This window comes from Tachysurus fulvidraco, unplaced genomic scaffold (genome assembly GCF_022655615.1).
Source record: "Tachysurus fulvidraco isolate hzauxx_2018 unplaced genomic scaffold, HZAU_PFXX_2.0 HiC_scaffold_38_np12, whole genome shotgun sequence".
Lineage (NCBI taxonomy): Eukaryota > Metazoa > Chordata > Actinopteri > Siluriformes > Bagridae > Tachysurus > Tachysurus fulvidraco.
The window spans coordinates 515-25,093 of record NW_025926848.1 but is presented as its reverse complement, the minus strand read 5'-3'; the positions used below and the strand labels follow the sequence as shown (position 1 = coordinate 25,093).

The 24,579-nt window shown below is 37.5% G+C and overlaps 1 protein-coding gene and 2 long non-coding RNA genes across 4 annotated transcripts; 2 read left to right on the top strand and 1 right to left on the bottom strand.

The window, feature by feature from the left end:
• Positions 1-247: 247 nt before the first annotated feature.
• Positions 248-12,453, top strand: LOC113662006 (NACHT, LRR and PYD domains-containing protein 4C-like). 2 transcript variants are annotated; one of them, XM_047809702.1, is made up of 11 exons: positions 248-332; positions 592-700; positions 980-1,061; positions 2,358-2,474; positions 2,922-2,976; positions 3,453-3,657; positions 3,946-5,719; positions 10,003-10,176; positions 10,552-10,725; positions 10,982-11,158; positions 11,305-12,453. In XM_047809702.1, the coding sequence occupies exons 4-11, from the start codon at positions 2,359-2,361 to the stop codon at positions 11,309-11,311; spliced, it is 2,682 nt and encodes an 893-aa protein (XP_047665658.1). In that variant the 5' UTR covers positions 248-332; positions 592-700; positions 980-1,061; position 2,358; the 3' UTR covers positions 11,312-12,453. The 2 variants fall into 2 exon arrangements, with proteins under 2 accessions (XP_047665658.1, XP_047665659.1); XM_047809703.1 differs by lacking the exons at positions 248-332; positions 592-700; positions 980-1,061; positions 10,552-10,725 and adding an exon at positions 1,888-1,947.
• A 1,284-nt stretch (positions 12,454-13,737) lies between these two features.
• LOC125140383 lies at positions 13,738-15,003 on the bottom strand. Its single transcript, XR_007139693.1, has 3 exons — positions 14,905-15,003; positions 14,588-14,680; positions 13,738-14,495 (listed from the first exon to the last, which is right to left on the bottom strand). It is a non-coding gene; the product is annotated as an uncharacterized LOC125140383 (long non-coding RNA).
• A 1,808-nt stretch (positions 15,004-16,811) lies between these two features.
• LOC125140384 lies at positions 16,812-24,278 on the top strand. The gene is made up of 4 exons (XR_007139694.1): positions 16,812-16,958; positions 17,838-17,892; positions 22,459-22,553; positions 24,220-24,278. It is a non-coding gene; the product is annotated as an uncharacterized LOC125140384 (long non-coding RNA).
• Positions 24,279-24,579: the final 301 nt, after the last annotated feature.

Genomic DNA, 24,579 nt, shown 5'->3' with positions numbered 1-24,579 from the left:
TTTTATGACACCCAATACAGTAAAACTGCACATTTTAGACTATAATATTTAAATATATAGCACTCCCACTTGTCTTCACATCTTGAACACTGTCCTTAAAAAGAGAAAACTGCAAAATTCATGTTTTAGTACAAATAAATATAATTATTTACTGATTTATTTTGAGCAGTCAATCCATCAATGATATACAAACAAACCAGCACCACATCTTGTAACAGAGCATGAGAAAGTGTGTGTGTGTGTGTGTGTGTGTGAGCGAGTGACATCATCACGCACGCACAACAGCGAGGGATGCATTCACAGGCACCATCTGACTGAGAGAGACAGCTGCTGTAAGGCTAACGAGCAACGTTATGCGTTTTATAGACTTTCACTATGGAAAATAACTATATATATGCACTAATATTGTAGATGTAGCTACTAAATTATAACAAATTACTTGTTATCGTTTGTGTTATTGCTATATAGGAGTCAGTAAAACATTATATAACATTAATTAGTATATTTAACCACCAAACTTCACTGTACTCCATTTGAAGGTTTTATAGAAACTTAAATGAATCCATGTTTTCTGTATTAATTCGTGGTAAGGTGTCAAATCGAGTAAGGATAAGGAAGGCCAAGGCTGGTCATGGCGTGTATCAGCTTGAGTAGTGCAGCATTTACAGCCACCATTTTCTCGAGCAGAAAACAGCAGCTGGTGAGTAAAGACTCTAAATTGTATAGGTTTATGGTAGAAATATAACTGTTGTGTTTCACAATAAGCTTACATTTGTTAATGAGAGCTAACAATGAGCAATACGTTGATAGCATTTATTAATTATCTAAGTTAATGTTATTTTTCAACATTTACTAATACAATTTGTGTGTGTGTGTGTGTGTGTGTGTGTGTGTGTGTGTGTGTGTCTGTGTGTGTCTTTGTATGTCTGCGTGTGTGTGAGTGTGTGTGTCTGCGTCTCTGCCCTTCCACCCTCTGCAGTATAAACTGTAATAAAAGTGAAAGTCAGCAGCTCCATTTTGTGACGAGTGAAAAATAAAAAGATTTCAGGAGTAAAAACACAGTGAGTATCTAAGGGCCTTTTTACCCCGATCACTTCGTGTGTTGTCTCTGATCCGATAGCTATCTGATTTGTTAAAACTGTTCCATTTACATTAGGCCACATAAATGCATCTCGGCGAATCGGATATCAATCTGATCTTTTTACTCCCGCCCAAAATGCAGATATATTTTACCACATTTTTGGGGTAATTGAAATGGAACACACTTTGGTGTGTGCGGTCGCTACAAAAAACAGCATTTACTGTTTGCTGCTTTTTCGCTGGCAGCAGCAGTGTATTTTAAGACCAAACGAGACACCTGGGTGAAAGATCGGAGACAGTGCTGGTGGGAAAACAATATTTGTTTGTGGCGCGATACACGACTCGTGATTCACCTGCGAGTGACGTACTTCCATTTGGGAGGAGTATAGCTCTGACGTATGTGGCTTGAACAACCACATTCATTTACACCTGTCCAGTTTCATCTGAAACGCGTCCCAGACCACCTCCTGAAGGGGTTTGTACCATCGGGTTTATATCCGTCTCCAAAACGTTTCAGAGGGCATTTAGACCTGGTCTTTTTACCGTCGGATAGCTATCTGATCACAGAACACGCAGGAAGTGACCAGGTGTAAAAAGCCCCTAAAGCTCTAATATATAAACACACTGAAGTGACACTAGATGCAGAAGAGTTTTGTGGGTTTGTACTGAAGCTTTAATGTACACGGGTTGTTTTATAACTTGATAGCGTGACTATTTCCTGTAAGTGAACTCTGTGCTGATTCAGGGTTTAATTTAACACACCGATGTTGGAGTGAAGTAAACGTGTGTCCTGCTGTAATCTGGTGAAGGAGACATGACCTCCAACATGAGTGTGTCTGGAAAACAGGACTTAAAAAATGATGAGAGGTGACTTACTTTTACATTCACGAGTAATAAATACACACCGTCTCATGGGAACACATCTGTATCTCTAAACACTCACTAGTTAACACAGGAACTCAACTTTGCTTTAAGGTGTTTAATAGCAGTGAATATATCACTGATCTGATCTAAGAACAGTTTAGACAAATCATTCACTGAGAGAAGAGTAAAAAGGACTGTGTAATGTGGAGCATAAGAGCAGCAGAGCTTTGTGTCAGTGAACTGATATCAGTGTAATTCCTGACCTATGAAGCCTGTCTCCTGTTTGAATAAGTGTACAGACTGGATCTGAATTAAAAAGATGGAATTATTGGTGTTTAATGATGAACTCATTGTTTAACAGTGCTGAGACAGCAGAGTATTAATTATTGCTGATATTTCTGTTGTAATTCTAGAATGATGGAGGGAAAGAGATCAGACTCACCAGAACCCAGCTGTGTGTCCATGAAGAGTGACTGGTCAATGGAACATCCAAATAACTTCAGAGACAGAGACAATTCTACTGATGTGAGGTCAGTATAGTGAGGTGTTTTACAGCAGTGTTCCACCTGATCAAACTCACTCGTCTCATTATGAAGCCCTTCATGAGCTTTATCAGGTGTTGAAGCAGTAAAACAATAAACTGTGCAGTGCTGCAGCTCTCGGACTGGCAGTGAGGAAAAGTGCTTTAAGAGTTCAGTTCAGTCTGCAGTCCCTGAGCTGGAGGGTCTGTGGTGCTACAGAAGAACATTTACACCTGGGACATTAATGACAATGTAAAGATTTTATTCATTTATTCACAGATTTGTTTCTAAACATGTTGGTGTCAGTTAGGAAATCCTGAAATTAGTGTATTGTGTTAAGAGGATAGTGTTAAATATCTGTGTCTGTATTTATTAGTGTGTGATTTGTGCAGCTATGAATACATCCATATACGTCCAATACGTCCATATCACATGATGTGTTTTGTTTGTTCACAGACCACAAAAGAAGAAATCAAACATCAGCAAAAATCAGCTGGACTCCATATTTGAGGTGTGTGTGTGTGTGTGTGTGTGTGTGTGTGTGTGTGTGTGTGTGTCTGTGTGTGTCTGTGTGTCTTTTGCATTTAAAAAACAAACAAGAAAAAAAAAACACAACCTTTGACACTTTTTCATTGTAACTTTGAACAAATGTTTTAAACTCATGTTATCTTAAGTATGTAACCTAGTGAGTAGCATTAATGTATTCAGTGTTAGAGATTTAAGCACTTATGTACGTCGCTCTGGATAAGGGCATCTGCCAAATGCTGTAAATGTAAATGTGTGTTTAGTGTGTAATGTGTGTTGTGATCCTTGTAATGTCTTGATGTGCAGCAGGATTATGGGTAATCAGTTATATGATTAATCAGAATTTCAGTTCTAAGTTTAAATGTGATAATAAAAAGAGACGTCTACTTTCTTTTTTTAATAAAAACATCTCTCACTGTAACATGATAATATTTAGATCTGTTCCTGTGTGTTTCTAACCAGGAGCTGGAACACAAAGTCATCACTCTGATAAAGAATGAGCTGAAGATGTTTAGGAAGCTCCTGAGTCCAGATTACCCAGCATGCACTGAGAGGGAGGTGGAGGATGAGGAGGATCTGCACAGTGTCAGAGAGGGAGCGCTGAAGATAACACTGCACGTCCTGAAGAACATGAACCACACAGATCTCGCTAACACACTGCACAACAGTAAGAGCTCTGAGTCATGACTTTATTCCATCAGCTTCACTTTAGAGAGAGGAAATAGTTTTAGATATGAACACTTTTAGTTTTAAATGTAATTTTAGTATCATGTTAATCTGCTGCTTTTCTGTTCTGTTCATGGTCCAGCTTGTGGTTACTCTGTACAATGGTCCTGATCCTTCAGTAATATTTAGTACATCAATCAGGAACGAACAGCAGGAACTGAAATACATTTACATTTTATATTGAGCTCAGTGATTTTACATTAAAACATGTTACTACTTTGTTTATTAGAGTCTGTAGGTTCTGTGTCTCAGCCAAAGTTGAAATCCAAGCTGAAAGAGAAGTGTGAAAGAATTAATGAAGGAATCTCACAGCCTGGAAGCTCAGCACTTCTGAATGAGATCTACACAGAGCTCTACATCACAGAGGGTTGGAGTGGAGACGTCAATAATGAACATGAAGTGAGACAGATTGAGACAGCGTCCAGGAGACCAGCAACACAGGAGAAACCCATCAAATGTAATGATCTCTTTAAAGACAAGTCCATCAGAACTGTGCTGACTAAAGGAGTTGCTGGAATTGGAAAAACAGTCTCTGTGCAGAAGTTCATTCTGGACTGGTCTGAAGGAAAAGCAAATCAGGACGTCACCTTCATGTTTCCACTTCCCTTTAGAGAGCTGAATCTGATGAAGCAGCAAAATCTCAGTCTCATGAATCTTCTTCAGCATTTTTTACCAGAAAAAAGAAAATTAGAATCAATAAACTGTGACTCCTACAAAGTGGTGTTGATCTTTGATGGTCTGGATGAGTGTCGACTTCCTCTAAATTTCCAGAAGAATGAGAGATTGTGTGATGTGACAGCGTCAGCCTCAGTGGATGTGCTGCTGACGAACCTCATCAAGGGGAATCTGCTTCCCTCTGCTCACCTCTGGATAACCACAAGACCAGGAGCAGCCAATCAGATCCCTCCTGAGTGTGTAGACCAGGTAACAGAGATACGAGGCTTCAGTGATCCTCAGAAAGAGGAGTACTTCAGGAAGAGGATCAGTGATCAGAGCCTGGCCACTAAAATCATCAGACACCTGAAGTCTTCAAGAAGCCTCTACATCATGTGCCACATCCCAGTCTTCTGCTGGATCTCAGCCACTGTTCTAGAGAGAATGTTGGGTGAAGCAGAGGGTGGAGAGATCCCCAAGACTCTGACTCAAATGTTCACACACTTCCTGATCTTTCAGATCAAACACAAGGACCAAAAGTACCATCAGAAATGTGACCCTGATCCTCAGCAGACCAGAGAGAGTATCATGGCACTGGGAAAACTGGCTTTCCACCAGCTGGAGAAAGGAAACCTGATCTTCTATGAGGAAGACCTGAGAGAGTGTGGCATTGATGTCAGAGAAGTGACAGTGTACTCAGGAGTGTGTACCCAGATCTTCAGAGAGGAGTTTGGTCTTCACCTGGAGAAGGTGTTCAGCTTCGTACATCTGAGTGTTCAGGAGTTTCTGGCTGCTTTATACATGTTTCTCTCCTTCATCAGCAGAAATGTAACAGAACATCAAACCTCTGATCTGTCTGATCTTTTCAGGAAGTCAAACATGTCTGATCTCCTCAGGAGTTCAGTAGACAAGGCCTTACAGAGTGAGAATGGACACCTGGACCTGTTCCTCCGCTTCCTTCTGGGTCTCTCATTGGAGTCCAATCAGACGCTCTTACGAGGCTTAATGCCACAGACAGGAAGCAGATCTCACAGCAAACAGGAAACAGTGGAGTACATCAAGGAGAAGATCAGGGAGAATCCATCTCCAGAGAAATCCATCAATCTGTTCCACTGTCTGAATGAACTGAATGATCATTCACTAGTGCAGGAAGTACAAACTTACCTGAACAGAGGAGTTTACAGTCGTCTCATTGGAAATAGAATCTCTCCAGCTCAGTGGTCAGCTCTGGTGTTTGTGTTACTAAGCTCAGAACAGGAGCTGGATGAGTTTTATTTGTATAAATATGATCCATCAGATGAAGGTCTTCTGAGGCTGCTGCCAGTGGTCAAAGCCTCCAGAGTAGCTGAGTGAGTATTTTTATTTATAAATGTATTACTGCATGGTTTATTATTTTAATGTAACACTGAACTGCACTGTTTGGATTAATGTGTGTTAATAGTTCCTCTAATCATCTTTACACAAACCTCTGGTTTTTGGGTCATGATTGTTGTTAATCTGTTGTAGTTGAATAATAGACACAGTTTTTTGTCTGGTTCACTGCATCAGAAGATGGTGGATGTGGTAAAAACAGACGGTGAACACAAAGACGGTTGCACGTGACGGTCGGTCAGGTTTATCACCGTTACTGTTGAAGAGACGTCAGGTTTCGTTCTTTGGAACCTTTCTGTGGATTTTGGAGATTTTAAGCTGTTAAGTGTATTTGTATTTATAAGCAGCTGTAGTGAATCTATATTTTTGTTGTACAACGTTAATAACAGACTGGTTTTGTTCTCTGTTCATCATTAAGTACTGATAAAATATTACACATTGGGCTAAAGGTTTACAGACTCTGAGGTCTGATATCACTTGAGCTCTTATTGGACTGGGAACAAAATACTGAATTGTACCGTACTGGAAAGAGTGGATTTTCTTTATTGTATTGAATTTCATCTCGTGGAAGGTGGAAGGTGTATTGTGATCGTATCTGACACATTATTTTTTATTAATACTGGGGCTAAAGTGTGTTCCATAAGAGAAGACAATAATGACAGTTAAATTGAAGTTAAATGATGTGTTGTGATTCTGGCAGCTACCTTGGAGTCGGACGTCTCACTTACCTTGCTAGGTTTGGGGAGGTTGTGCTGTTCAAAGCTAGTTCCACACTGTGTATTATACAATATACACTACACTCTTCAGGAAGTACCAGGTCACTTATAGCCACCTGAAGCCCACCTACACAAATCCTTTAGTGTAACACACAGTAGTGTTGTGTTAGATTTGTACCTACAAGGTGGGTTAGATTTCCTACGAATGTGTCTGTGGGCACTTGACAAATAGAGGTGAAACAGTATTTTTTTTTCCTATGTGACAATTTTCAAACAAAATATATGAAATTATAATGTTCAAAGGCTGAAGTTGGTGTCACTGTTACTGTTTTATAGAATTTCCCCTTCTTTATGCTATTTTCTAAGCCTTTTTCACAGCAACAGACATAAAATGTCCTGCAGTGTGACACCACAGTACAGTAAAGAGAAAATACTGTATACAAATATTACTGATTTCAACTGCAAATCACATATGTTAACGTTTAAGCCTTTTCTAAAAATCATCGACATTCAACATAGTTATTTTTCACACTGTTTTTCAGTTCCACTCCTTACTTGCACCTTCTTTTCTCATTCACTCGCATAGAAATATTTCATAAAACGAGAGTCTTACTGCACTGTTTTTTTTTTTTTTTGTGATAGTAGCTTTAATAGCTACATCATGATAAAAGTCGAATTAACTTAATTAAGAGGCATTCAGTTGCATTTAAAGTGATGTCACACCACAGGACATGTTACCGGCCCCAGACCTAGGGGATATCTGTGCCGGCAGCAAATGATACACAGGTGGATCACTGTGGATCAGAGAATAAACTGACAGAAACACGAGAGAACAAAAGTTAGATGCGCTCCAAGCGGCAGTCAGTTTATTACTGTGCGCGTTAAACAGGGGGAAGTAGCTCTCTCACGTGTTTCATGCGCACCCAATGTACCCTCTAGTGTTGTGGCGGCGTAATGGCAGATGTTTTTCTGAAAAGCTCTAATTTTGTAATGTAATTAAAAAAAATTAAACATGAGAAAATATATTCACGTATTAATGGGGGGTAATCAAACTTACAAATTACATTTTTTGACCCATTACAGACACAATGAGGCACAGTTCACACATAAGTGGCTATTCTTTAGTGGCTATTGTTTATTAACAAAAAAATTTAAAATAAACTGTCATTAACAGGACATAAAGCAAGTTGAATTGTTGAACTTATCATAAACTGATAATATCATAAAGACTTTTTATCTTTTCATTTTTATCTTATGAGTTATTCTTTCTCAAGAAATCTTATTAAAAGCATGTTTAACATGAAGTTGAACAAAGAATGCAGTGAATAACACATGAACAGTGTACTGAAGAGGTTGACTTTTTGGATGTGGCACTTTTATCATATGAGACAATTCACTTAATTTTTTATCTAACATTCATCAATCTATCTCCTTAAAAATAAACACTAAAACTATAGTGCACCAGGCTGTTGCAAAAGTAAACATTTTGGAGGTTTTACTTTTATCAAATAGACTAGGATCTATGACCTTAAACACGATTTCTAAGAACTGTCAATGAATTAAAGTCATGAACAAGACATTTAAAAGATAATTTCATGTTGTAGAAATTATTTGGCAACACAGAGTTGTAGGCTGAACATGAGCCAGTCCAGGTTGGCTAATTATGCGGACTCCGGCTCCGATATCACCCCCAATTCACTCCTAGAGTAGAAAATGCAATCTTCTTTCTCAGGCCATTGAAAAGCACTCTTATCTCCATGTTGTGCCATAAAATTAACTTGTATTTCTTCTCCCCGAATTTCCACGATTTGGCCAACATATCATTTATCATCATATTTCACAATGATGAATCTTCCTACCTCCAACACCTCTTGGTCAATTTCCTCTTATTGTTCATCTCTATCCATTGAAGGAAGAGAAGAGTTCACCTCATGAATTGGTCTGTCAGGTGTCATTGTGACTTGTGTTATCCTGAAGCACCCACACACATGGATAGTTGTAGAAGCAACTCTGTCCTATGAAACACCTTGCCCTGGTGTTGTCGAATAGATCTGGTGTGTGCTTAATATGCCTTTTACAGCTGGCAGCCCAGATGGAAGTAGCTTATCAAATTCTTCTATGTTCTTTTCTTCTATCCATTTTACTTGCATTTTCATTCCCTCTTTCCTGGACAGCAAGTCATAACTTCCTAACGGCGCCTGAACTTCGATGTCACGCCGCAGAAAGGCATTTATGTTACAAAATTTAGCTTGTTGTAAATATTCCTGTATATTGTTTTTGTATGTAAAAAACTTATTTTATTAAGTTAATATTTGTAAAATAATGCCAAAGCTCTTATGAATTATTCCAAATGTTGCTGGTTTATTTTATAGCTGTTTATATTTAATGTCTCATTTATGTTACAGTCACACCGCAGGACATTTGGCATAAAAGCCTTTAAATAAACAGGAACAAAAAATATTTTTTCATCCAAAAGTAAAACTACAACATAAAATACAGTAATTTGCTTCATTTACATATGATTGTTGTAAGAAAAAACACATTTTAGTGAGTACTTAGACTATGTTACATTAAAATCACGTCACGTCAACCGCCCCTGTATGTTGATCCATCTAAAGCTAATACCTGTGTATATACAGTGTCACTCATTTAAAAGTAAGAAGTTTGACTTTGTTTATATCTGATACTGTGTGCAGTCGTACTGATGTGACCTTTCTTTCCCCACAGAGTAAATGGGATCATGTCTTTCACTTCTCAGTTGTGGAGGCATGAAAGACATGATCCCATTTACTCTGTGGAGAAAGAAGGGTTCACTAAGTTGTGTTGAAATAGTAACAGTGACATCTGTAGTAAACAGTACAATGTTATTTCTAATATCCTTTATTTACATTGTTTATGATAGATGAGAGATTTTTACACATCTATATTTCCTAAAAAATGTAAATCATAATTAAGAATGTTTATATAATCTTTCTCTTTCGTTTGGATGTGTTTGGATGTAAGTGAACACTCCACCTGTACTCAGGTCCACACCAAACACCTGAACCAGTGTGTGTGTAAAATCAGAGGTCTGGATGTGAAAGATTTGTACGTGTACGAGCACAGAGAACAACACACACCAACTGTTTTAGTGTCTCTGTGAAATCCAACATATAACTGAGTGTAAAGTACGACTAGTATTGTCATGTTATTACCTGGTAGTGTATAATTCTTTATGTTCTGTAATAAAATGCACTGTATCTGCAGTGTTGGGTGTAGAAACTTGAACACAGATCAGAGTGTAGTGTTTGTAGGCTGCTCGCTCTCACATGTGTGTGTTATGTACATGACCTAATGGTCTTATAATAAATTGTAGCTGAGAGATTGTGGAGTGCAGAAAGACGTCCCTGCTCCTGTAAATGTGCTGATGTGGTGTCCTGTCCTCTGATTTGTGTGTGTGACACAAACACACTGACATTTCTGTTACATCTTCAACTTTAGCTGGATTATGGCTGTGTTTGTGTGTTTGAGATCAGTGTTCTGATATTTCATCATTTCTCTTCCAGTCTAATTGGGTGTAATCTGACAGAGGAAAGCTGTAGAGTTCTGTCCTCAGTTCTCAGCTCAAACTCCTCCAGTCTGAGAATTCTGGACCTGACTAACAATAAACTGCAGGATTCAGGAGTGAAGCTGCTCTGTGATGGACTGAAGGATCAAAACTGTAGACTGCAGATACTGAGGTATACAGACACACACACACACACCTTTAAATTTTGAGGAATTATTCTAATCATCATATCTTTATTTCTATAGAAGCTTTTAAACAGAAATCTTTACAATAGCCTATATATACACTGCTCAAAAAAATAAATAAAGGGAACACTTAAAGGCAGGGTCTCCGATTTTTGAGAAATGTGATGTGGTGAGAAATCGCAGGATCCTTTTCTCTGTGATGCGCATTCTTACTTGTCACATCTGTACACAGATGTTCATGTTATATTTTTATCTTGACATTAGAACCTTGTGTTCAGGTGGACACTTTATTTCTCACTGATGGAAACACCTCAATTCACTATCAGAGAAATAAATAAAACACTTCATCATTTCTCTTCCAGTCTGTGGGACTGTGATCTGACAGAGGAAAGCTGTAGAGTTCTGTCCCCAGTTCTCAGGTCAAACTCCTGCAGTCTGAGAAAACTGGACCTGAGTTACAATAAACTGCAGGATTCAGGAGTGAAGCTGCTCTGTCATGTACTGAAGGATCCACACTGTACACTGGAGATACTTGGGTACACACACACACACAGACATACACACACAAACACAGACTCACACACACACACACTCACACACACCCAGTTTTAATAAACACTACAACATCCAGTTCTCCTCTGTGATAACTGTAATTGTAGTGATCTGATATATTGTCATTGTTGTGTGTGTGAGATGGAGAGTAAATGTACTGTATATAAAGATTTTGTGTAGTTCATGTTTTCAATACTAAAACTGAGTGTGTTAAGTGTGAGAAGGTTTTCTTTCTTTCAGGATGGAGAGCTGCAGTATTACATATGAAGGTTGTGCTGCTCTGGCTTCAGCTCTGAGGTCAAACTCCTCATCACACCTGAGAGTACTGGATCTAAAAGATAATAATCCAGGAGAATCAGGAGCGAAGCTGCTCTCTGATCTACTGAAGGATCCACACTGTAAACTGGAGACACTACAGTGAGTTACTGACTTACTGTCTCTTTACTGTATGATATTGTGTAATATTCACTGTGTGCTGTAAAATGTCACATCTAATGTGTTTATTTATGCTTCTGTTGTTCATAAGCAATGTGTTTGTAATTCGATCCTTTTGTGTTTTTCAGCATTTAGCATAAGACACTCACCAGGTCTGGTGTAGGACAGGCGTCTCTCCTCAGACGTTTTTTCCAGGATAAATCAGTTATGGTGGTAAAGCGTTAGAACACGTCCCACATTTCCAGCAGTTTGGGAGCTGAATCATTCATATTCAGATGTAGAAGATCCAGAACAATAACTGAAAGAGATCAGTGTCACTGTTTCCCTAATGTTTTTGTCACGGCACAGTTTTGATTTATAAAACATCCCACAGCAGACGGCAAATCACTAAGCGTTAAAATTAATTGTACAAACACGCTTCACTGCTTCATTAAAAGTGGACATAATCCTACATTAAAATGACATTTAATGTGAAATTTGAGCTTAAGTCAGGTAGGAATAAGTTAGTTACACGCTGTTTCTGCTGATAAAACAACAAATTTAGGCTACATATCATTGCTGTCGGGTGGAAACCTCGTATTTTTTAAATAATTATGTGTCATCAAAATTGGTATCATGGCTTTATATATGGTCAGACAAGTGCATCATTATATTAACATTACAGGATATAAAGTTTATTGTAATCGCTGTTTTTGTTGTTGAATACATGTGGACAATATGTCATGATTTAAAAGGTAAAACAGTACTTAAAACAGTATTGGCTAGTACAACTACACAGCAAATATCTGACAAAGACTCTTTAAATAAAAAACATTAGCCTTTATCAGTGTTGTAATGTAACGGAGTACAAATACTTCGTTACTGTACTTAAGTAGAAATTTCACATATCTGTACTTTACTTTGCTATTTAAATTTGCCACCTTTCACTTTTACTCGACTACATTTCCTAGATAAAAATGTATACTTTTATACTAAGCATCTTCGTTACTTGTTACTACAAAATAAAATCAGAAGGAATGTGTGTGACTGCAATAAGGGAGGTTTGGTGAATCACTGCACCTAGATTACATTACACTCCGCACGCTCTACGGAGAAGCACAGGCACGCGCAGCGTGCACGCGCAGTCGGAGCTGGAGGCATTTATCTATAAACGTTAATCGCAAAGACGGCAACTAACAGAAGTGAAATGTCACTATTCTTATTACCAGAGTTGTAGCAAAAACAAAATATTAATACAAACAATCCATTCAATACTAAATAAAAATAACATTTATTGATTTGGTCTTTGTCTTGTGAATATTTTTTTTTTATTAATGACGTCATTCATCGGACACACTGTTTGTAGAGAACGCACACATACATGAACTGATCTCATTCAAAACTGGCATCATTACATCATGCATAAAATTTTGGTGTCCACTTTTGCCATTTAATAATACCATAACTTTTGGCTTACTATGTAGTCATATAATATATAATATAAAACTCTACTTGTTTTAAATTCTCACTGAGAGCTAAAACCCTCTAAAGATGAAACCCTATAACTGCCCCTGCCCAGCGCTATACCATAGAAAGGAATTAAAAGTACGAAGCTCCAGATGTAAGAAGCGGGGCAACAGTTACAAAATTTCAAAGTTCAAGTTCATGCAAACAGATATTAATAGACAGGTTTCAGTCAAATATTTATAGTTTATTTAGCAAAATTCAGTTATAAACATACATCCTCTTCTATGTTTAATATTCTCATCAAAGTGAGCATCATGAATTTAGGAATCAAAATAATAAAAGCTACTACACCTGTCTGAGGAAATTACATTTATTTTTGTGCCCTTTTATTTATTCATTTGCTCTTATGCCTACCGAAAATCACTGAAATTTTACTTTTACTTCAAATACTTAAGTACATTAAATATCAGAAAATGACTTTTGATACTTAAGTACAGTAAATATCAGATACTTTAAGACTTTTACTTGAGTAATATTCTAAAAGGTACCTTTTACATCTACCGAAGTCTTTTTCTAGTACGATATTTGTACTTTTACTCAAGTATTGCTTTCTAGTACTTTATACAACACTGGCCTTTATAGACAGTGTTTTATGAGTAAAAACGCTGTAACGTTACTTATTCAAACATTTAACCTACATTTGCATTGCAGACAAACAGAGATCTCCAAACTGCATGCAGCACTTTATTCCGATAGAGGCGGGGCAGAGTTATGAGGTTTGACTGACAGTTTGAGGAGCCAATGTAGTTCCAAGGTTTAGTCATAAGCTCTCATAAACACTTTTCATTGCTTAAATGTTTGTAAAAACCCACAAAGGATTCAGGATAAGGATGACCGTTTTATAAATCATTTTTTGTAGACTTTAATTTATTTATTTTTTGCATTTAATGTTTCAATATATTTATATAATTAAGAAATAACTGGAAGTGTAATTGTAGTATCTTGAGATACCGACCAGTAAATACTCAGAGAAATCATTCTTGATGGTCGCTTTATTTAGGACACATCACAGGCTTTTAACAGTGCCAAGACATTACGCACAGACATAAATAGACCTCACCATACAACATTCCCCCCACACTGAAGTCAAACACTTTCTTCTTCAAAAGTAAGCAGTACATTTTTCAACTAATACACTGTAAATGCACTTAATGTATTCAAGAACATACCTTTTACAAATGTCCAACGAAAATTATTTGTTCAAAATCTGTATCTTTAAAACTGCTTTCTGTTTTCTTATTATTAAAAGCAGACTGTAAAATTCAAAAAAATAAAAGCATTGCCTATAAATTAAATTAGGTGGGTGAAAAGTCTCTCTTGCAATCTGTGCCTCCTTTAAATTGGGAAAAAATAAAGCATTTATTTAAAACGAGATCGATAATGAAAAAAGTGTAACATGGTCAGTCCTGGAACAAATGTGCTGTAACAAGCCAACAGTGTAACATCATTGAGGAAACATAAGTACCACCTCTTGAACATTACTTCGAGTAAATACTTACAAAAGAAGTTTATTTTTCAGGACATGGACCTTGTTTGACAGATTGTTGGCATTTAGCTCCATAAAAAGCTTTTAAAATGTTTCAAATGTGTATCTGAAGTCTTGTGTATAGGCCAAGTTTAATGCATAAATTAGACCAAGCATCATAGAACATGCTTCGGCAACATTGTTTAGGTTTTCAAGTATTTTGATGCCTTCAACTATGATGCCAACATATTGGTAAGGGTCTGTGGCATGTGCCCCTTCAGGTTTGATGACGTAGCTTCCTAGGGTGGTGTTGCGCATCGAGGTTTGGGCTTCATCATGTTCAACATCCTAAAGAATTCAAATACAATAATATGTAATTACATAAAATCCAGGTGAAAGGGGAATTGGTATTAGTGATATGTTTAACAGGCTTAAATTACCATGTACTCCTTCACAAGGTCTGAGGGGTCTTCATTCACATAAACAACGAGGGCTTTTAGGATGCATTCACGTCTTTTTTCGATGGGGACATCCTTAAAAGTGTGACCAAAAAGCCAATAAGCAGTTAGCTTATTCACAATTGCATTTTTTTTAAATTTTGTCTTTATGTTGTTCTAATTGTAGATGCATAAATCCCAACTCTGATCACATACAACATTACCACAAATGAACCAACCAAATAATCGTGAATAATTCTTAAAAATTCAAAATTACAACAACCATGTAAGTTATTATAGCTGACGTTACAGAGACTTACCTCATTAAAGACGGCTGGACATCTGTTCTTAAATTCACCAATGAAAGGCAAATCTTTGACCACTTAGTGCTAACCCTGGCCATCTGTTTACACATAAATGGGGAAAATGCTAATAATTAACAATTGAAAAAAAGGTATTTGTCTTTTTATGGAATAATTTATATTATATCAAATTGCAAAAAGTGGAAAATATCACATACGAACAAAAACAGAATGCAGAGTGACTAATAATAATAATGTGTAAAAAAAGGTAAATTACACACGTGAAATACGTCTGGAAATTATGTAAATTGTAATTCACAATTCTAATCTTTATAAATATAAATATAAATGCAAATAAGTAAATTATATTAACTGTGTCTCCGCATAAACACAAAACGAACTGCACAAAATGGCGTTAATCAGAAGAGAAAATTGAACCATTTGCGTTCTATCTGCGCATGTGTGCAATCTGCTGATCAACGTGCGGTACTACTGAAGCAACACAGCTTTATTTCATTCATTTAAAGGACAACACAGACTGGTTTTATGACCCCAATACAGTAAAACTGCACATTTTAAAGTACAAAATTTAAATTAATAGAACTATCACTTGTCTTCACATCTTGAACACTGCCCTTAAAAAGACCAAACTGCAAAATTCATGTTTTAGTACAAATATATATATATATATATATATATATATATATATATATATATATATATATATATATATATATATATATATATATATTAAATGATTTATTTTGAGCAGTCAATCCATCAATGATATACAAACAAACCAGCACCACATCTTGTAACAGAGCGCGAGAAGTGTGTGTGTGTGTGTGTGTGTGTGTGTGTGTGTGTGTGTGTGTGTGTGTGTGTGTGTGTGTGTGTGTGTGTGTGTCTGCGTCTCTGCCCTTCTCCCCTCTCACCCGCTTCGAATGTTATCACACTATTGAATGGATGTTATCAGTGGTTAATGGGCCCATCGATAAACTGTAATGAAAGTGAAAGTCAGCAGCTCCATTTTGTGACGAGTGAAATAGTGATGGGAAGTCCGGTTCTTTTCCGCGAACCGCTTCTTTCGGACAGTTCGTTTTAATGGATCGGTTCGATAATCCAGTTCACCAGTTCTTTTCCGTCCTGCTGTAATGACGTAATTCACAATGGCGTAATGTCATAAATTATTTTATCCCGCCGCTGCCCGCAGATATAATACAATCAATTAACACATTTGAAAAGTTCTTTGTAATCATAACTTTAGTTGAATACGTTACTTACATTTAAGTTTTGCAACTAAAACACCCAGTACAGGCATTGATGCAGGGGGCGTACAATGTTTATACTTCTCATCCAACCACAATCACATTCTCTCTATCCGGATGGCTGCGATTTTTAAAAATTTATTATTTATCGTGATGTTTTTTTTTTAATGATGACAAGCTGAAATGAAATATTAGTAACGAGGCTATTTTTAAAATGTAAGGAGTAGAAAGTTCAGATAATTGCGTAAAATGTAAGGAGTCGAAGTAAAAAGTCTGCTAAAAAATAATTACTACATTAGTATAATTATACATTAGTATAGATACTCAAAATTTCTACTTGAGTAAAGTAATGAAGTATTTGTACTTCGTTACTTGACACCTCTGCATATCAGTTACATATACTCCGAGATATTAGTTTATTTAGAGTCGGACCGACTGTCAGACATGACCGAAAGTGAGTAACTTTAGTAACTTGTGGATCAGCGCTGACTCGAGACGTGAACTGTTTAGAACGAATCAGTCCGATTTGGTGAACAGGTTTCAAGAACCGGTTCAAAAGAACGATTCTCACTGGTTTATCCAGTTCACTAAAAAGAACCGGTTCAAAAGAAACGATTCGGTCACGAACCGGCCATCACTAGTAACAGAGCGCGAGAATGTGTGTGTGCCTGCGTGTATGTGTGTGCGCGTGTGTCTGTGTGCGTCTCTGCCCTTCTCCCCTCGGGATGCACTTGTTTCCAGGGCTGGTCCTCCCAACTTCAGACTAAATCAGACCTTCAGACAGATTAGATAGGTTCGTTGCTGGTAAGTGCATACTGGGCTTATGTTTGATAGACTGTGCATGTGAAGTATCTTTCGTAGCTGGACTCCATGTTACAAAGCTGTTATTTGAGCCAGCATGAAATGAAGGAGTGCCGGGAAAAGGTAATAGGAGTGGAGGGGGAGAATGATCCTGAATTTGTTGTTTTGGGAATTGACATATTCCACTCATACGTTCAATTTTAGCTTTCTCTGCTTGTGGCCTTTTCCATTTTCAGTTTAGCCTCCTGGCTAGCATATGATGCTCTCACTTTGGCAGCTTTAGCTCTGAGACCGTGCATGGGCTGCGCATCGCTGATGACTCAGATGAACTTGCCACTTCTTGCACTGCAGACAGACATCTTGCTGCTGTACTATAACCATCTTAACCACTTAACATCAAATGATGCTTTTTACTTTAGTGTTCTTGTGCAGTATGTTGATAACTCTGACTAAACACCAAGTTAAACCGTAGCCAATGAAGTCGTAGTAAGATTGATCATGTACTGTCACTCTCTCTCATTAACATTGTGCGGTGAAAAGGTTTTGCATCTATGATGCTTTTTTACTGGATGCAATGGATATTATAGAGATCCACCATGCCTGTTTCGTTGAATTCATATATATACATTTACTGATTTATTTTGAGCAGTCAATCCATCAATGATATACAAACAAACCAGCACCACATCTTGTAACAGAGCGCGAGAAGTGTGTGTGTGTGTGTGTGTGTGTGTGTGTGTGTGTGTCTGCGTCTGTATTGTGTTAAGAGGATAGCGTTAAATATCTGTGTCTGTATTTATTAGTGTGATTTGTGCAGCTATGAATACATCCATATACGTCCAATACGTCCATATCACATGATGTGTTTTTGTTTGTTCACAGACCACAAAAGAAGAAATCAAACATCAGCAAAAATCATCTGGACTCCATATTTGAGGTGTGTGTGTGCGTGTGCGCGTGCGCGTGTGTGTCTGCGTCTCTGCCCCTTCCCCTCGGGATGCACTTATTTCCAGGGCTGGTCCTCCCAACTTCAGACTTAATCACACCTTTAGACAGATTAGGTAACGTAATAGGTTCGTTGCAGGTAAGTGCATACTGTGGCTTATGTTTGATAGGACTGTGTATGTGAAGCATTCTTTCGTAGCTGGACTTCCATGTTACAAAGCTGTTATTTATGGGGATCAGAATTGTTTCGTTATTCTGAATAAATATACTATGATCCACAATAAATATAAAGAGTTTCACAAATATTTTTTAAATCAACAAATGCACAATAAGCAAACCGTAAATATATGTTACAAATTTCACAAAAAGAAATGAAATTCACAAATAAATAAAAGGGATTTGCAAATAAAAAAAAATTAAAAAGATATATATTTAATTGCATTATTTGTGAATTGCTTCCTGCTCATATTGGTAATCGCGTTCTGTGCATTTGTGGATTTAGAAACCATTTCTAACGTCATAAGACGTGCAGCACGGAATCCCACAAATAGGTGACTCCGCCCACCGTCTACTCCAGCCCATCAGACAACGGTTGGGCCAGAGTGGATAAATAGTGTTTTATATAATATGTGCTAGGAGCACTGTCAGGAAAAGTTCAATTCAAGTTTAATTTTTGTATAGCGCTTTTTACAAATAGACATTGTCTCAAAGCAGATTTACAGAACATTAACATAGAGCAGAAGGTAACATAATTAATGATAAAGGAATTAACGAAATAAAAGTAAAAGAATTGACAGAATAAAAATTCTAGATTATTATTAGATATAAATAGTTCACAATCTTGTATTGTTATTTATTATCCCCCCTATGAGCAAGTCTGAGGTGAACTCAGGCAGCAGTGGCCAAGGAAAACCTCGCTTAAATGGTAAAGGAAGAAAACCTTGAGAGGAAACCGAACTCAAGGGGGAACCCATCCTCATATGGGTGACACTGGGGTGTGATTGTAATATACAGTCAGTTAAATGGTGTATTGGTGTAAGGTTCAAGGACTTCCGGATCTCCTTAGTATCACAGAGTCTAAATGGAGATGTCTCAGGATTCTTAGAGTCGGCCTCGGCTCAGTGGACGTCCAAAGGCTTCGTCCCACAGAGGACGTTGGGAGCTGGTACAGTGTCGGATGGCCTCGGGAATGGTATACAAGAGAGAAGCAGTGGAGAGGGATTAACATATCTGCTGTTCATAAAAATGTGCAGGGTCTGATGTACTAGTGCATGATACTATAGGATGTATTATGTGTACGCCTGACAAAAGAGATGAGTTTTTTAATCTACATTTTAAAACTGGAAAGTGTGTGCTGTGCCCGAACAAGAAACTATCAGGGAAGGACTATTCCAAAGTTGGGAGCTAAATAAGGAAAATGCTCTACCACCTTTAGTAGACTTAGATATTCTGGGAACTACCAGAAATCCTGAGTTTTGTGATCTCAGAGAGTGTGAAGGATGGTAACGTGTTAGAAGACTAGTTAGATACATGGGAGCTAAACCATTAAGAGCCTTGTATGTAAGTAGCAGCAGTTTGTAATCAGCTCTAAACTTAACAGGTAGCCAGTGTAGAGATGATAACATTGGGGTTATATGGTCATACTTTTTGTCCTAGTGAGAACTCTGGCAACTGCATTTTGGACTAAATGTAACCTATTTATTAAAGATGCAGGACAACCACCTAGTAATGCATTACAATAGTCCAGTCTAGAGGTCATGAACGCATGAACTAGCTTCTCAGCATCAGATACAGACAGGATGTTTCTCAGCTTGGCAATATTTCTAAGGTGGAAGAAGGCTATTTTGGTAGTATGGGCAATATGGTTTTTAAAAGACAAGTTGCTGTCTAATATAACAACCAGGTCTTTCACTGTCGAGATATTAGTAATAGTAAATCCCTCTAATTGGAAGTTAAGTTGTGAGAGTTTCTGTGCACTCATTTTTGGACCTATAAGTAGTATTTCTGTATTATCAGAGTTTAACAACAGAAAATTGCAGCTCATCCAGTCTTTTATCTCTCTAAGGCACTGAGTTAATTTGGACACTGTGGCTATTTCATCTGGTTTTGATGAGATATATAACTGTGTGTCGTCAGCATAACAATTGAAACTAATCCCATGTCTTCTAATAATGTTCCTTAATGGAAGCATGTATATCGAGAAAAGCAGAGGTCCTAGAACTGATCCTTGAGGGACCCCATAATTAACTGGTAGTAAACTGGAGGATTCACCATTTAATTCTACAAAATGGTATCGGTCAGACAGGTAGGATCTAAACCAGCTTAAAGCCTGACTATGAATACCTGTGTAATTTTGTAAGCGATCTAGAAGAATGTTGTGATCTATAGTGTCGAATGCAGCACTAAGGTCAAGTAGAACTAATAAGGACATACAGACTTGGTCCGAAGCTAAGAACAAGTCATTTGTAACTTTAACAAGTGCAGTTTCTGTGCTATGATGTGGCCTGAAACCTGACTGAAACTCTTCAAGGATGTTGCTCTCCTGTAAGAAGGAGCTCAGTTGGACAGACACAACATTAAGTATTTTAGACATAAATGGAAGATGTAAGATAGGCCTGTAATTTGATAGTTCATTTGGGTCTAAGTTAGGTTTTTTGATTAGTGGCCTAATAACTGCCAACTTAAAAGATTTAGGGACGTAACCTAAAGATAACGAGGAGTTAATGATATTAAGAAGAGGCTCACCAGCTTTATGTAACACTTCTTTCAGTAGTTTAGTTGGGATGGGGTCTAGTGAACATGTTGTTGATTTAGCTGTAGTAATAAGTTTATCTAACTCTTCCTGTCCTGTACTTGTAAAGCTGTGTAAAGCCTTAGGTGAGATTGTGTCACTGGTTGCTCTCATATGTTGAGCGTCACCTATTTTATTCCTGATACTTTCGATTTTATCAGTGAAGAATCTCATAAAGTCCTCACTACTGAACTGTGATGGAATAGTGTGCTCAGATTTCTGTTTTTTTGTTAAACTAGCCACTGTGCTAAACAAAAACCTGGGATTGTTCTGGTTATTTTCTATGAGTTTGCTCAGGTGCTCAGCCCTAGCAGCTTTTAGAGCCTGTCTGTAGCTGGACATACTGTCCTTATATGCAATTCTAAACACCTCTAATTTAGTTTTTCTCCATTTCCGTTCGAGGTTACGGGTCTCCCTCTTGAGGGTATGAGTATAACTATTATACCAGAAAAAATGTTACAAAAGCTGTCACTGGGGTGGTGGTACTCTTTAATAATAATAATAATAATAATAATAATAATAATAATAATAATAATAATAATCTACAATTGTACTATTTATGTACATATATACAATTGATTGGTTGGAGGTAGACTGTGCCACGATTGGTCAGCGCCACGAGACCGTTGTCCGATTGGCTGGAGTAGACGGTGGGCGGAGTCCACCTATTTGTGAATTCTTGTGCACGTCTTGACGTTAGAAATGTTTCAAATCCACAAATGCACAGAACGCGATTCACAAATGCGCAGGAAGCCATTCACAAATAAATACAATTAAATATATATTTATAATATTTTTTTATTTGCAAATCCCATTTTATTTATTTGTGAATTTCATTTTTTTGTGAAATTTGTAACATATATTTACGGTTTGCTTATTGTGCATTTGTTGATTTAAAAAATATTTGTGAAACTCTTTATATTTATTTGTGGATCATAGTATATTTATTCAGAATAACGAAACAATTCAGATCCCATAGTTATTTGAGCCAGCATGAAATGGAGAAGTGACGGGAAAAGGTAATAGGAGTGGAGGGGGAGAATGATCCTGAAGGTTGTTTTGAGAATTGACATTCACTCATACGTTCAATTTTAGCTTTCTCTGCTTCAGATCCTCCTCTTTCTACTGCATGCATTACTAATTCTGCATCCTCTCGCACCTGTGCCTCCGCATCGGCTGCATCAGTTTCTGGTTGTAGTGTTAACACGTCCAACTCAGTGTCTAATCTTACTGTTTCCAGCTGATTTTGAGCTTCTCTTGTGGCCTTTTCCATTTTCAGTTTAGCCTCCTGGCTAGCATATTATGCTCTCACTTTGGCAGCTTCAGCTCTGGACCGTGCATGGGCTGCGCATCGCTGATGACGCAGATGACTTGCCACTTCTTGCACTGCAGACAGACATCTTGCTGCTTGTAGCCATCTTAACCACTTTAACATCAAATGATGCTTTTTTACTGTAGTGTTCTTGTGCAGTGTGTTGAAACTCTGACTAAACACCAAGTTAAACCGTAGCCAATGAAGTCGTAGTAAGATTGATCATGTACTGTCACTCTCTCTCATTAACATTGTGCAGTGAAAAGGCATTGCCTCTATGATGCTTTTTAGTGGATGCAATTGATTATTATAGAGAGCACACCATGCTTGTTTCGTTGCATTTATATATATTTTACTGATTTTATTTTGAGCAGTCAATCCATCAATGACTGTGTGTGTGTTTTATTTTGTTTTCTAAAATAAATCTACCTGTATGACTGTTTTGTCCTTCGTAGGTATGCTCTTCTTTTGAAAAAGGGCATTTTTCCAAGACATCTGGAAACACGACCACTTTACGTCGTGGTGTAGCGATTTTGGCTCGTGAAGCAAGGTAAATATTTATAAGCAACTATAACGTGTTATAGTGACTTCTAAATATTTTAACCTAAGTTGAAATTAACGGTACTGGAATTAATGTTACGCTTATTTGGTCTGTTTGTCTGGCGGACAGGCCGTGTAACCTTTATTAATTCTATGAAGGCGGTATCTTCCCGGCCAAGAAAGATTCGCTTTCCTTTTACTTTATACCGTAATGTAAATTAAATTAACTTAATAGAGCATGTAGTTCAGACCAGATGTTGCAGGTACCTTAATTTGTGAGCGATACTCAGAGACAATCACTTATTTGGCACAAAAATATCGCATTTAATGAATGAGACAAACACAACATAAACTAACTACACAAACAAACAAAAGAAATAGGGAAAACGAAAATGAAATAAAACAAAAGAAATTAAAATTGGGGAAAGGGAGGAAGAGACTGGAAAGAAGAAACTAAAGAAAGGAAGGAAAGGAAATGGCAAGCTTAGACTCAAGAATTAATCATACCCTAACTGGGAAATCGTCACAGAAACTTAAATTCACCTTAAGATTCAATGAAAGATTCCTACTTAAAATTACGCATCTAAATGGGTTGGTAAAGGAAACGGTTACTTGCATTGGCTTACTGTACAAGAGTCCGGATGCAACAGAGAAATCTCTGAAGAGTCAGTTAGGGTGGGGTCAGACGTTCTTCCAAGTTCTCCTGAAGATCAGAGCAGTTGTCGTTCTTGGAAGTGAAGCTTGCTGGAACTTCTATGAAGGAAGATGGAGTCGTCTCCAAGCTGTTCCGAAAGTCTGACCACGGATTAGTGGTGTTTGTGACAATTTAAAGGTCGTGAACTCCACCCATCTGTGGGGAGATGACCAATACTTCGGTCAAGGTTTTGGAGTGAAAAACTCCCTTTGTTTCAGGCGTTTGTGGCCGTGGTTTAGCTATCAAACTTTTAGATGACTTTAAAGTTTGATCCAGGGTGTATTAAGACGGTATGGCGTCTTTCGTGCTCAAATAAAATACACCATTGTTTGAAAAACGAGTAACCGATAATTTTGTGGTCATTTGGATACTAAACATGAAGGGTAATGACGGTATAAAGGCAGTGGTACATTATGTACACAGATCAGTAATCGAAGGGTAACTGATGTTAATACGATATTGTGTTCTTACAGTATAAAGGCAAAAAACAAAAATGAAACACAAAACAAAATGCACTTTCATTAGGAAAGTAAAAAAGAAAATGATAGCTTCGTATACATTCTGACATTAGACCTTAAAGGGGCATACAGCATTAGAACAGGTATACATTAACATGCCATGATCAGTAATTAGAGTATAACTGATGTTAAATACAATGTTGTTTTCTGACACATGAATAAAATACACCCTTGTCAGGAAATTAAGGAGCAAATGTCTCATTGTGTTGTGTGTGTGTGTGTTGAGGGCCCCTAATCATAGAAGCCGCATGGGCTTATCTGGTCTTTGTGTAGGCTCCAGTCATTCTGGAGCCAGGTGTGTGTGTAAAACTGGGTTGCTCATCGGTTATTTGAGGAGTAGATGTTGAAATTTAGGGTGCCTGGGATATGAAATCTAAAATGACCTGTACCAGACGCTACAGTGGTAACGAAACCCGTGAAATTTAGTGAATGCCGTGTGGTGTGTCTGTGTCTTTGCTCTGCAGTATAAACTGTACTGAAAATGAAAGTCAGCAGCTCCATTTTGTGACGAGTGAAAACTAAAAGATTTCAGGAGTAAAAACACAGTGAGTATCTAAAGCTCTAATATATAAACACACTGAAGTGACACTAGATACAGAAGAGTTTTGTGGGTTTGTACTGAAGTGTTAATGTACACAGGTTGTTTTATAACTTTATAGCATGACTATTACCTGTAAGTGAACTCTGTGCTGATTCAGGGTTTAATTTAACACACCGATGTTGGAGTGAAGTAAACGTGTGTCCTGCTGTAATCTGGAGAAGGAGACATGACCTCCAACATGAGTGTGTCTGGGAAACAGGACTTAAAGAAAGACGAGAGGTGA

Excerpts from the sequence above, each read along its gene's own strand:
- LOC113662006 (XM_047809702.1), top strand. The coding sequence starts at position 2,359 with ATGATGGAGGGAAAGAGATCAGACTCACCAGAACCCAGCTGTGTGTCC. Across the intron at positions 10,177-10,551 it reads TGTAGACTGCAGATACTGAG|TCTGTGGGACTGTGATCTGA; the intron begins GTATACAGACAC and ends TTTCTCTTCCAG. Across the intron at positions 10,726-10,981 it reads TGTACACTGGAGATACTTGG|GATGGAGAGCTGCAGTATTA; the intron begins GTACACACACAC and ends TCTTTCTTTCAG.